The sequence below is a fragment of the Thermobia domestica genome, chromosome 13, assembly GCF_964235325.1.
Source record: "Thermobia domestica chromosome 13, izTheDome1.hap1.1, whole genome shotgun sequence".
Taxonomy (NCBI): domain Eukaryota; kingdom Metazoa; phylum Arthropoda; class Insecta; order Zygentoma; family Lepismatidae; genus Thermobia; species Thermobia domestica.
In genome coordinates this window covers 219612716-219627491 of record NC_137466.1, presented here as the reverse complement: position 1 = coordinate 219627491, position 14776 = coordinate 219612716, and the positions used below count along the sequence as shown (strand labels likewise).

The 14776-nt window shown below is 36.2% G+C and overlaps 1 protein-coding gene across 1 annotated transcript in view; it reads left to right on the top strand.

Annotated features, from left to right (window-relative positions):
• LOC145669046 (juvenile hormone esterase-like) overlaps positions 1-14776 on the top strand; it is a 51483-nt gene that overhangs the window by 15277 nt on the left and 21430 nt on the right. The window contains exon 2 of the mRNA XM_081737408.1: positions 12339-12482. Within this exon, the coding sequence (XP_081593534.1) occupies positions 12339-12482 (144 nt within the window). The remainder of the gene's footprint in view (positions 1-12338; positions 12483-14776) is intronic.

Below are 14776 nucleotides of genomic sequence, written 5' to 3'. Positions count from 1 at the left end.
TAATTTTTGTGAAACAGTATTTTTGAACTCTTCCCCTCCCCATTAAAAAATCAAGCTAATTATGACTTAATGTACTTTGATGGCGAAGTGATTAATAAATAGCGCTCACATGCACGGGTCTTTGGTTCGATTTCCGGTGGGACAGCCTTAAAATTTGAAGAATGATTCGGATTTCACCCTAAGCTGTAGACCCAAGACTCGGTGCTGAAAAATGGGCTTTAAATTCCAACCAACCAACTAACAATGGCTTCCGGTGGAAGCTATCGGCCATGTTTCATAAAACCTCATTACTAACGAACACAAAATTCCAAAATAACAAACCAATAAAAAAAATACCTCACAATCAGCAGATACTTTGGCGAAATTTTACAAACTTTCAAATATGGTGCTACTACTAAAGTATCTTTGAACTTCGCTGTATTTAGAAAAATGTGAAAAAGAATCTTGGAATCTGACAAGCATGTAACATCCATCTCCAATAGACTTTTAAGACGTGTATTGCTTTTTTCTACTTAAGATGCCTGGCAACAGTGACGAAGCAACAGACGGTGCCAAAATTTGGGTTGGGCCTTCATAAAAGTTGTGTTGTGAAGGTCATTCTTCGTCTCGTAGACGCTTCTTTCTCTTGGAATAACAATACAAAAAAGAGAAAACATGTTATATTTGAAAAAGAAGAAGAAGAAAAAGACAACTTGTTATCGGTAGCCATAATTCATCAAAATGGAAATTGGCCAGCTGACAATTTTTCAACCTTGAGAGAAAAAAGACAAAGCAAATATAATGGGAAATTTCGTAATAATAATGGGAATATACTATTTTTATAAAAGAATGTATTTATATATGTAATTCATTGTAATAGCTAACTGAGTATAATCACATTTTCTTCTAATAGCGATATGTTTATTTATGGTACTTTGATACAGTCAATGCAGTACTCTTCAATTTATTCGCAGTCGTGCTCTCTTCCAGAAAGTTCTTTCTCAGAGGAAGAGAAAAGCAAACTCAAAAATGTGAGGAGGCTGCACTGAGAAACTACTTTCTGAAGCAGTGGTTCTCAACCTAACTACCATTTTATCACATCCTCTTGCCAGCTAGCCCCTTATAATTGTTGGTTTGTAATAAGCTTGTGTGGGATTTTTAATATACCTATTGCGTAGATCTCACGATATCCATCTATTTGTATAATAGTGAATTAGTCCTAGAAGCGACAGTCCTATTAGCGACAGGAACTGTTATCTGTCCTGTAAACGACCGATTCATTTACATTGAGATGATGGAAGATGATATGGTTCCCTCTCGTAAAATATGTTTGCCTCTGGCGTTATTAGCGTCCGAATAACCTTGCTATGAAAAATGTACGTGCAGTGATACGGGTCGTCAAATATATTTTTCCTCCACTGTGAGTGCAAATAAAACTTTTTTTTTTTAATTTTGAGTTAGATTTGACGTAAAACATATCAAATAACTTAACGAGAAAACGGAGATATTTCCATGAAAAGTATATTCCTATGTAATTATTGAAAATACAGTTGTAATATCTCCTTTCTTCAAAAGCTCTCTGCTTTCTGTACTTAATTTAATTCAAATCTAGTTACTCACGAAGCAAAGCAATAGATATTTTGATTTGGAAAACTTAAAAGTGTAACAGTTTTTCCAACTATCTACTCTTTAGACTTCCTAAGACTATGAATAAAATAAGAAAAACATTTCAATAATAAAAGACAGCTTTTGAGATCCCTTACATCTGATTGGCTATTCTCAACCAATCCCACCAATTACAATGCAGTTCACTCTAAACAATCCAAAAGATAAACAAACTCTTTAAATTACCTTCTCGCCCCCTGTTGTAAGCTACCAAAATATAAACTATTGCTTGATTGGTCTCCCCCCGCCCACTTGTTTTGACTTATACATAAAAGCTTGTCGTATAGCAATCTGATATAATTCCTTATAACTAGATGAACTGTTAAGTCCTGCGAGAGACTTGTAACTTGTGTAATAATTTCTTCGAATGCACCGTGTTTTTAGATTTCTTTGATATCCTTAAGTGATGAACACCCTCTTTCCATGGGCGCCCGACGGGAAGACAGGTGTCGCCTCCTGGCTCACGAAAATGTATACGTAATATAGCAAAACACGTATATTAAATATCAGATATACCAGACGTGATATAGCAAACATGGAGATGCCCCTCCCTAGAAAATTTTCTTCGGGCGCCCCTACCTGTTTCTGATTTCTTTCTTATGCCATAAACATATTCAATCTAAACTTATGCTCCGTATCATTTTAACATGAAATTTTTAATTATATTAGAATCATAGACAAAGGCGGAGCTACTTTAAATATTTAATTAGTTTTCCCCTTGATAGAGCCAACGTATTCATAGAAATTAATTCAAAAATATAATATTAGGAAAAACGTATAAAAGATTGTTAATGTAATGAGAGCATTCTCACGTATTAAATACAGGTAGAGCGAAATTTTTCATAGTACATTTGTTAGGTTCTAAATCACATTAGCATAAAACAAGTTAAAGAAGAGAGAACCTTATCTTCTTCCATTATCTTAGTATGAACGAATCGGTGACTCATAGTGCAGTTAACGAACTGTCATAGGACAGTTAACAGTTCCTGTCGCTCATAGGACTGTCGCAAGTGGGACGACACCATAATAGTAGAATCCATTTCTTGTATATAGTGGATGCAGCAACTTTCCTAAAAGCGAATGGATTAAAACCAAATTTGGTCAGTTCATTCATATTACAAATATCGAATCCGATCGGTCATGCTGTTTCAAAATGAAAGCTGTTTGAAAATTTTAAAACTTCATAACCCTTAATTTTGGGTCATATGATAAAAATATAAAGTGATTTCTATTTTTGGCTAAAAGAAACTTGGAAGTTGTTTAAAAAGTTATTGAGTATTTTAAATAACTTGATAATGTGCGTCACGAAGATTGAACCGGAAATTGCCGCACTAATGAAATCACACCATGCTCAGGTATCTCATTAGCTTTCAATTTTAATTGTATTTCAATATGCAGGTTTTGTTGCATTTGTATTTTTTTGGTATTTCAATATGCAGTTCTCATTAGTTTCATATCTACCTATTTCATTTAGATTCTAATTATGATACATCTATCTCTTCCACTTATCTTCACGACCCTCATGAAACCGTCTCGCAACCACCACGGGCGGATCCAGAGGGGGCGATCGGGGCAATCGTCCCCCCCCCCCAGAAGAGAAAATTTTCTTATATAAATAACACCCATCCCAAAGTTTGGAGCCATTAAAAGTAGCAGTATTACAACCCACCGCCCCTCCCCCCCAGAAGTCGGTCCTGAATCCGTCCCTGCCAACCACTAGGTTGAGAAACCTTGTTCTAAAGGAATATGTTGCGAATTCGCATAGTGCACGTTGAAAAATTTTAGAATTTAAAAATCATGAAGCAATTAGTAAATAGTTAAATTTTGAGATAGTCCGTACCAGTCTATGACTCAATACGCAGTTAATAGCTCATAGAAAGTTATAGGCTTGCACTATTAGACTTTATATTATTACTAACTATATTTCGAACGGGGAAAAATAAGTGTATAGGAAATACTTGAATCACCTTTCCCCTTGGAATACCCATTTCAGTGAAACTATAATGATAATAATCCATAAGATACTCTACTTTTGGTATAAATTTTGATACATCCTACCAACATAGAATACGAACTTAAATCAAAGTGACATGATAAAAGCCCATCTTGGGAGTGGATCCTAATTAGGTTCCAAAAGGTATTTCAAACGGGTCAGCCGTTTTGTCAAACACGAGAATTATGAATTCGGTCAATTTGAATATTTTAATTTTCACTTCTTCTCACTTACCCTATTCTTGGGGCTGTACATGGAATTAAATGGCATTGGGAGTGTCAGTATTCATCTTAGCGACCACGAAAACTATGGCTTCGACACTAATTTCGCTCGTGAGCTCCTCCGTGGCTAAGCGGTTAGCGTACGCGCCTTTGGCGTGGGAGACCCGGGTTCGATTCCCGACGGGAACTCATGTGGTTCGGATTCCACGTTAATCAGTAGGTCCACGTCTCATATAGCCTCGCTGCTGAAAGGGACGCTAAACTAAAAATCAACTCAACTCAACTAATTTCGCTCGTTTCCGATCAGTTTATGTCTCCCATTCCCCTTAGGTGTACTAAAGAGGTCTTCCCCGACAATACTCTTTTCCAGACTGTAAGTAATACTTGTACCAAATTTGGTTAAAATTCTCCAGGCGTTTCAGAGTTATGCTGGAACATATTCATACATACATACATTTTTATACTCTATATACATATAAAGACTAATAAAAAATCAAACAAGTATGTGTCCTTCAGTAAAGTGTGTCGGCAGTCAAAGAAGGTTGTAAACCACTGTGTTAAAGAAAGTTCCTTCCACAAGGGTATTATTTAATTGTAATTTAATTTATCTTAGCTCCGTAAGAGACACTATTCCCTCGCAGTACATTTAAAACTAAAATACAATGGTAACTCAGATTAGTCTCTAAATAGTCAGTACGTCGTGTCCTATTACAGTTATTTCTGGTTGTCTAGATCTGAGATACTTGTGTGTGTATAATTTAGTTAGCTCCTCAAGTGTCTCGTGATGATGGATCAACAATAGAAATTCTCATCACTAATACCCCTATCAAATCTAGGGATAAAAACAAAAAGAATTATACTCAGCACAAAAACTTTGCGCACTGTTCGCGTTCGAATTTAGATTTCTGAAGGAGTTTGTTTGACCAAAACTCCCTTATGTATATACCGGTACCTTGTTTGTCCGTGTGTCCGTCCGAAACACAAAAAATCTGTAGTACTACAATTTTTAGCCAGAGTCGGTTAAAAGTTAGGACTTGATATTCAAACCGGAAGTGGTAGAAATCAAACATTTCCGGTTTTAACGTTAATCATTATGTAGCAAGCAATAGTTAAGGAAAAGCAGTTTCCTGCAATTGATAGGGCATCTCGAGAATACGTTTCATTTATACTAAAACCGGAAGTGGTAGAAATCCATCACAACTCAAGGATTCAATATTGTTCTTTAAAAAAAGAAAAACAAGAAGAGATAGCGAAAATCGATGTAGCGTTCTAAAAATAACTTAATTCTCTGTTCAAACCGGAAGTGGTAACAATTAAGCACTTCCTGTTTTAACTTGATCGCTATAGAGTGAAAACTCTAACACATACCGAGAAGTGACTTCCTCTAATCAATTAAGTGTCCCAAGAATATATTTTTTCTCTACTCTAATCTTTCTTCTGAAACCGGAAGTGGAAGAAATCTACTACTACTTCCGGTTTTAATAGTAATTGAGAAAATATCACGCCATACAAATTAAACTTATTCACGTGGTCTACTTTACATGTGACACTGCCCTTTTATTTTATTTTATTTTATTTTATTTTATTTTTTTATTTTTATTTTTATTTTTATTTTTTTTTTTTTTACGCCAGAACAAATTCCATAAATTTAAGTATCGAGAATTATCCTATGAATTCTGATCTCTCTCTGTAGAACGGATTATTGTTCCAAATTTTGGCTTCTTAGCCTTTTTAAAAAAAAAATCACGCTCTTTTCTGCGCTAAACGGTACAATTGCAAGGCTTCTATTCTACGAGTGTGCCCTACTTTGTATGTGCATTTAAAAGAAATTATTTTTCGTTGAATGAGATATAACAATTTATTTTTTAGTTTATCGAAAAATTATTAATTTCGTTTCAATATTTCACGAGAACTTTGAGGATGAAAACTTGAGACAACAAGCAACTAGTAGTCCACGGAACTTATAGGTTACAGCTGTTTCCTCCGCAGTTGCCCCTTTCAATAAGCCTAAACCAGAACACTTACTGAATGTGTGCAGATCAACAGTTCCTCATATCACAATTTGTACATGGGACATTTTGTTAGGAATAATAAAAAGATTCATGAATGAAACTTGGAATGAAAATTTTAAACCACAAACACATAAAACAGGAAAATCGTAGGCAGTTTATTGGTGCAAACAAAGAATAACATAACTGACAGTGATTAGCAGCGATAGAACCAAATCTGATAGCTTCAAAGTCATACTAGATACACATCGTGAGTCAGATTTACAAATGTCTTTAATATATTTTGTAAGGGTTTTGGGTAATTTGGCGTCCCAGCATATAATCAGTCAATCTAAGACCTACATCGGAACTCAGATTTAAAAAAAAATCCACATATTTAAGTGTTTTTTTTTTCCTTTAAGGATTGGATTAATTAGGGACAGGAGATAACCCCACTTTCCTCAGATAGCATAAGGACAAGAGTACCATAGGCACAACTCTCAAATATTGGACTACAAATTTCAAATTCTGAGACCTTGCTGGGAACCGAACCACAAACCATTTGTACTAAGACCATGGACACTAACCGTTCCACTGTGCAAATACCCATTTTGTATATGAATTTAAGATAAGATTTTTCAAGTAAAAAGAAGTTGATTGCGCTAGAAAAATAATAAAAGAATGTTATGTATAATGTATATATATTGATGAAGAAATGCTTTCTTATTAATAACCCAGTGAAGGCTCTTGGAGAATGTCGCATCGGGGAAAATTAAACTTTTATCTCTACAAGTTAAGATTGCTTCTTGGTTGTTTAGCGTCCCTTTCAGCAGCAAGGCTATATGAGATGTGGATCTCCAGGTCAACGTGGAATTCTAACGACATGAACTCCCACTGCAAATCGAACCCAGGACTCCCAACACCAAAGGCGCAAACGCTAACCATGCATTAGATAAGCTTTCTTTCCTTAGCATGTAGGATAAAACTTCATTTTATGGATATGACTTGTCTCAAGAGCCGCCATTACGTAGTTACAGCTAATATATTGATTTTAAAATGTTAATAACAATGTTTGACGGTGGGTATCAAACTCTGGAACTTCCCGGATACAAAGAAAACCTATCTTTACTTTTACTTGTAAACAATGTGTTTGGCTCACACACAAACCTCCGATTCTTCATAAACATAGCGTGTTGTTTGGTAAGTTTGGATATAATGGGGAGAAGTAGAACAGGCTACATCCACGTGTATGCGTTTTCTGAAGGTCGTTTGAAGGGACCGTGAGAAGAAAAACATTTTCTTCTTCCGCTGAATTAATTTTAACTTCGAGGAAACGAGAACTTTGCAAAACTTGCAACAACTAAAATAAGTGTATCCCATCCGAGATAATTCTAAGAACCATAGTTGAACTCTTCTCTTAGCTAAAACGGAAGGGGCAAAGAGTGGTTTAAAATATGTTAAATTAGTGGCTTCAAATGCTACAATAATACATGTTTAAATTAATCACCTTTCTTCCCGGAAAATATTCGTCCTGTACAAGTAGGTATCTTTTAATTAAGTATCTTTCCGATTACATTAAAGATTTCATTCCACATGAAAATGTTAAATCAAAAGAATAGGTTTAATCATCGGTTACTACATTGTTCTCTAACAATAGGCCTATATATATATATATATATATATATATATATATATATATATATATATATATATATATATATATATATATATATATATATATATATATGGCCTCTGTTCAACGTACGTACAGTAGACAGTAGCAAATCTCCAGGAAACGTAAAAGAAAATAATTTGAGAATTTTTAGGGCTTGTTTTCAATATCGAGGCTGTATGATACATGGGTCTATAGCTTAACTTTGGTTCCAGCTATACGAGCTTTGACTAAAAATCAAACCCGGGTATGAGGGTACAAATCTCAGATTTGGTTTCCGGACAGCAATAATACTTTTCAAGTGAATAGATGCGTGTATCAACATCGTGCTCAACGTTATCCATCGAGAATTTTGATACAACAGAAGAAAAGAACCCAAAATTCTGAAACAGTATCATTGAAGTATCGAAATCAGAATCCGTAACTTATTGGCTTCATACTCGATGTTACGTTCTCTCAGTGGCTTTGGATAGAATCATGGTTGATTTCGTCAGTTGCTTCTGGGGTCAAAGAACGGAGGCAACCCGGAAGAAAGCTTTCGCCATTGATCCCGAATCTGTATCGGATTGAAAGTGAAAGAAACAACGGAATGACATTGAGTAAGACCGAGGCTTGACCTTTGCACGTGGATTCAATTTGGCAACTGCAATTCGCAAGCCTCTAAATTGTCTTTCGTCAGACGACGGGAAGTACTGGGTGGCCGAACAGTTTAGCACCAAATCTCTGAAGAACTTACTCTGGGGTGAAGACAGGCAAAGTCTTAACCAACGTCTCATTGTTTCGAAATAGGTCAAACCAAAAGGTTGTTCAACTCTGTGAAAATGAAAATCAGCAGCCTCCAAGTCTGGATACTTAGCTCTCGGCCTTCGGGTGCTTTTACAAGACAAGCTTCCTACGTGAAATGGTTTCTGACTTTATTTATAGAACTTCCTTCCGAACATAATTTAAATAAGTTGCTTTATTTCTCTCTGAAGGTTAGCTAACAACCAGCTATCCTCAGGCAATCTTTTGAAACATTTTAAGCTGAAATATAGTTGAAGACTTCTTCCGTTGCGTGCTTGAAATGTCATGTTCCATTAGATATTTCTCACATACGAAATTAAGTAACCTTCGAAAAGCAATTCTTTTCTCTTCATCGCAAGTGGAAGATTTTCAACTACCTATCCTGTGGATTCTTTTATAAACAGTAAATCAAACATTGTCCAATTGCCCTCTCCTCCAGTCTATTTCCATCAGACTCTAAAAGGTGGAATTGTATTTGTGGAAGAATACTTAGTTAAGAACATTTGTTACTTATATCATTTATTATTATTACTGGAGTGCAGCGGCTTAGTGGTAGAGACTCACTTCTGGTGCATGGAGTCTCTGATTGGTGCTCCGGCTACAAGAATTTGTAATCGAAACACCATGTTCGTGAGTTTTCTTGGGGTTCTCCTACATTGTCATTCCATCCATTTTTTCATAATCACTCACTTTTATTAATTATGCTTCTAGCCCACGAGGCATAAAAGTGGGTCGGAAAACTAGACATTTCTTTTCTTAGTTTAATGTCCCACGATTACACGAGACTAAAAGAGATGGTAATGATGAGAAATGTATGAAATGGTTGGGGGAAACAGGAGAACCCCGTACATGATGTTTTTATTTTTATAATAATTATTATTATTATTATACGACTTTGCTGGTTTTACGTGTGAACAATGGGCAATAATTTTGAACCTTGACATAACTTTAAAAAAATACACGAGTGTTAAATGACTAAGCATTAGTGAAAAGCTTGGAAATTAGCAAATTATCCATTATACAGAACAAACGTTTTAATAAAAGTTCCTAGATTCCGAAAAAGAAAAATAATGACGTATGTCAACAATTGTAATAGGTTTGTTCTACTCAGAATACTATGAAAACAAATGACAACATATAGCAAAACAATTTTAGTACATGTAAATGCTATTTATATAATACTGTAAGAAAGAAATTAAATATTTTCTTGTCTAGATCTTTGATGTTCTTGTATTTAGTTATTATTTTGACATGCGTAAATCACACAGCTTCGCTTCATTTTCCTAAGACCCAAGTTCAAATTCTCTGAAGGAGCTCATGTGTTTTAGATCCCACGCAAAGATGGCATGGGTCTATGAAAACTTGGCCCATGATCCACTGACCCACCACCCACCAAAACCCATCGTCATCAACTCTGAACCATGATTCACGTCCTCCTCTCCATTGACTAAAGAGTTAACATTTATAATAAAACACGGCTATGAAATTATCACTTTATATGCTTAGACAAGAGATGGGCATCCCCACTTTATTTGTTCTGACTTTCACCCTCACCTCATTTTAGTAAACAAGGATAGCGCAAGTAACTGTGAAATCAAGGATACATTATGAAAGCGACAGTAGTGGGAATATATTTTGAGGTCGACGGGGGTTAGGGTCAACAAAAATGTCTCCCTTTGGATCAGACGAATCATTCAGAAGTTGCAACACTTTCAAACATCTTTTTCTTTCCATAAATTGGTCTCCAGCGTGCTGATTCCATACAGAAAAACCTGGAACAAATCTAAGGGTCCAGTATACGTTGGTAAAAATGGAATCCAGGTTTTCGGGGTCCCTGAGAGGAACAGTGACACTTTCAATGCGTGCCCCACAACATGGCGGACGGGAGGGGGCTAAAAAGACCGATATTAGTGCCGAATCCATAGTTCGCAAAGATGAACAGTGACACTTCTGATACCGTGTCCCGCAATGTGGAGGAGGGAAGAAGAATATGGAGGAGCGAGGGATGGATATAAATAAAATTATCGAAAATGATGGGGAAGAAGAATATATATTAAAATGATTGAAAATGATCAATATCATAGAGCTGCAACCATAGTTTTCGGAATCTCTGACATAAGCAGTGACGTTTCTGATGCCGTTCAAGTCCAAATTCAGCCCACAACAGTAATATTTAATTTTTAAGACGAAAAACATTGTCTATCAGAGACCATTTCAGTAATAGTAAAAAGTCACTGACTAACGGAACAAGTTACTAATTTTTCTTATTTAAACCCAGGGAAGCGGGTACTTGATGTTAGTAATAAATAAATAGAAGCAAATATTCAGGAAGAATACCTTTTCTCATTTATTGAACTGATTTGCAACATCGAAATCTTAAGAGATTAATTTTAGAACTTAACATAGAATGATGTTTATTTGTGTACCATTGAAGCTGTAGTAAAATTTTAAGCAACTCATTACTAAATGGTTTTCTCGGAAGCTACTGGGAAATATTTACCTATGTAAGAACCACTTGGATGCCAAGTGGCCTAGCTCGAAAACTAAAGTTTTCCAGGAGTGAAATTTGATTTCACTTCCTGAACAATTCAAATTACTGTTATGTTGGGAACAAAACCAATAACTATGTACGCGTAGTTTAGGGTCTTGTAATTTACTGTTTATAACAGAACTTTTAAAAAGGAACTCGTGTAAAGAAGTGAAGGACAACATTGCAGCCAATTCCTTTCAACAATGAAACCTTGGAAACCAGAAATCCACAAGCTCTAGAAATGTGGCATTTTCGCTGATCAATTCCAAATATTGCCAATTCTCATTGAAATTAAAAAAAAAAAAAAAAGAACCGTTTATTTTCCTACAACGTTTTAGGAATCGTTATGAATTCATAAGATTTAACCTTGTCGCTTGGGCGTTGCTAACATTGATAGCCTTGTGTTAGGCAACCAGTAGAAGAGCTACGTATAGCGGGTTGACGTATTGCAGGCTTGTAATGACGCGTTCTCATGTATAGATCTATCTATATATATAAAAGAGAACGCACAAATCCTTTGTGAACTCATCACGCTAATACGGCTGAACCAATTTCTTTCATTTTTGGGGGGTTATTATGATTTGGACCCTAGATGGTTTTTATCATATCACTTTAATTTTTAATTACCAGTGTCTTGAGATAATTGACCATTCAAGTGTCCATACGTACAAATCCTTTGTTATTAGTTCATCATAGGTAAAAATAAACGTATTTATATGCAACCCGCATGACCATGTGACTCGGCGGGTTAACATAAATGACAGGCGCTATAATTTTAACATTTACTGCAATTTGAAAGCGAAAAAGTAAAAATTATCTAAGTAACAAAGTTTATTGCGTTCCGGGGTGACCCCAGCGAAGCGGGGTGAACGCTGCTAGTATAGCTATAAAAAAATATTTCCATGTGAGACCACCTACCACTTCTGCAATTTTGCCACAAACTCACCACATCTGTATATTAAAATGTTTCTTTTACATATTCATATTGGGAAGATGTGCTGTGTAAACAGCACAGGTTCAGTCAGTCTACATATTAAAATGCTATGTTATGTTTCTGGCCAATTTCTTTCGACAACGAGATCTTGTAAACCACAAACTCTTGAAACGAGCCGTTTTCGCTGGTCGATTCCAAATTTTGTTAATTTGCCAGTTCTCATTGACCCCTCCCCCCAAAAAAAGTGCCAATATTTTTCTTATCAATGTTTTAGGGCCCATTTTACATTCATAAGATTGAGATTGTCGCTAGAACTTTGTTAAGGTAAGCAAATACCAAGGTTAAAAAGTATCTTTAAAAGAAATGGTCGTTTCACCCATTCAAAAGCGCCAATTTTTACAATCCTCGGTTTAGATATTTTTATAAATGTAGAATGATACGCTGTGTAGACAGTGCTGCTTCAGCCAATAAGAATATTAAGATATTGAACCCTCTTAAACCACCTCTTCTCTCTGATATAAACACAAATCGTATTCAAATTTCACTTCTAAATATTGAATAAATTTGTTTCAGGATCCAAAGTGGCCTGACCCTTGGGTTGGAGTTTTAGAGGCGAAACAAGACGCTCCCATGTGTGTACAGAAGAATGTATTACTGCCGACGCCCGTGATACAAGGAGAGGAGGACTGCCTTTACTTAAATGTCTATACTCATCAGGTAAGTGGAAGCAATTAAAGAAGTGACAGAGAGATCACAGTTCCCAAAATGTGTACTGTAGTTGACCTTTTGGGAGTGAGGGTTTTTTTCGTGTCTTGAAGCCCAATATATTGCTAGCTTTTATACACTGAGTTTTGCATATACGACTCACAATTTGAAATATTTGCAAAAATTTAAGAAGTTTTGCATTTTTATAAATTATAAATTACTTTTGATGCTTCACATATGTATTTGTATATGCACCTGGGGCGGCTTTATTATTTTAGGGAGAGATATAAAGTAGTCGAGTTTGTGCATATGATTGTACAGTTGCAAGAGTAGAATGAAGGATTGGGCATTACGTTAGATCAGCCAGTGACAGGGGAGAGATTATTGCCTTAAAAAAGTTTTAAATTTTAATTTTAAGACTTTTCAGCATACTTGATCCGAGTGACACTCCCGGATTCCTTTTATTGTCGGGGGAGAGGGACAGTACGTACATGTCAGTGGGTCCCCTAGAAAGTACTTTCCCGGTGGGCCCCTGAGTTGGAATATGGCCCTGAGGAGACTGTTGTTCTATCCTTTGATCTACATTCTCCAGTCAGAGTTTACAGCGAGTGAGTGTTCACTGGCTGGGGAATGTAGATCAAACGAAAGAACAAGTCTCCTGCATGAGTTATAGTTAAAACAAGAATAAACATGATTAAATATCATTGATATAGTAAGCAGAGTAAATGTAAATGATTACTTAGTTTTTTTTGGGGGGGGAGGGTCAAGTGTGCATTTTCACATAATTTATACGGTTTACCCAACATTGTTAGGGTCATCAAGTCTAGGAGGCTTCGGTGGGTAGGTCATGTAGCTAGCATGGAAGAAAGTAGAAACGCTTCCAAAGTCTTAACTGGAAGACCAATTGGAAAACGACCATTAGGAAGACCTAGGCGCAGGTGGGAAGTCAATATTAAGATGGATCTCGCAGAGATAGGAATACAAAGTAGAAACTGGATGCAGTTAGGTAAGGATAGAAATCAGTGGAGAGCTTTTGTGAACGCGGCATTGAACCTCCGGGCTCCACAGGCCATACAGCTAGTTAGTTAGTGTGCATTTTCACTTTTCTCGCCTTCTGCTGATTGCGGCATTCTTTACCAGTGCTGCTGTGGGTGTTATAAGACAGTGTTACAACTAAAGGAAAGAAACGAGCTTGAGAACCTTGACTGGACTAACCATTCATTCTACTTTATTGTACGCCTCAACAACAAATTTCCAGTTGACACCTCCTAGAGCATGACGTCATTCCTTAATACTTTGACCCCCTTCGGTTCATAAAAACACAAAACGTGCTTTGTGGTGCGTCACAGTATACTAAAGGAGTAACTATATTCCCAAAATTTCAGATTTCTTTTTTTTAATCCTGGCCCACTGAAGATATTGAACAGTGAAATATGCCAAATTGGCATAATTTCCCAACTTTACGATAGGTTTTCAGGCATTTGGGAGCAACTACAGGTCTGCAATTTTTTTTGGTATAAACGTATGATCCCGGACTACATGCACACACAAATTCAGACCTCTACGTCAGTTGCTTCCTCTTCCCAAACATGACTTTAATGTCCTAAAATGTTGCTACTGTAGCCCCTGATTTCATACCTTTCAAGTAGTTTTAGGCAAAATTATTAAGAGAACAAAGTTTTAGCTCTGCACAAGTTGGAGACGCCCAGCAATTTCCATTTCGGCAGGACTAACACATGTGGAGATATTGAATAATCAGTAAATGATTCAAATCGAGAAAACGCAAAATGGCGGCAGCCACTACGTCACTACGAGATATTTTAAAAATCTAATGATCGTGGTTTTGAAGTACCTTGATATAGGATAAACATTCATGAAAAAATTAGCTTTTTTGGAGATGGTCGAGAGGCACATGCTTGATCACTTAGAATAGATTGACTCTATCCAAAATGAAATATACACAAAATATTTACAGATCTAAGGTAACTGATGAGCATTTGAAGTCATTTTGATAATTTCCACTAGTAAATTTGAGCCACGGCTGCAAGCAATTGTCAGTGGAAAGTTACAGATATATAAATCTCACTAATGATAATTGAGTTGAGTTGATTTTGAGTTTAACGTCCCTTCCAGCAGCGAGGCTATATGGGACGGAACCTACTGATTAATGTGGAATCTGAACCACATGAGCTCCTGCCGGGAATCGAACCCGGGTCTCTCATGCCAACCGCTTAGCCACGAAGGAGCTCGTTACTCATAATTATGATGTTTAATTTCATTATGTGAATTACCTATATTGTAAATCT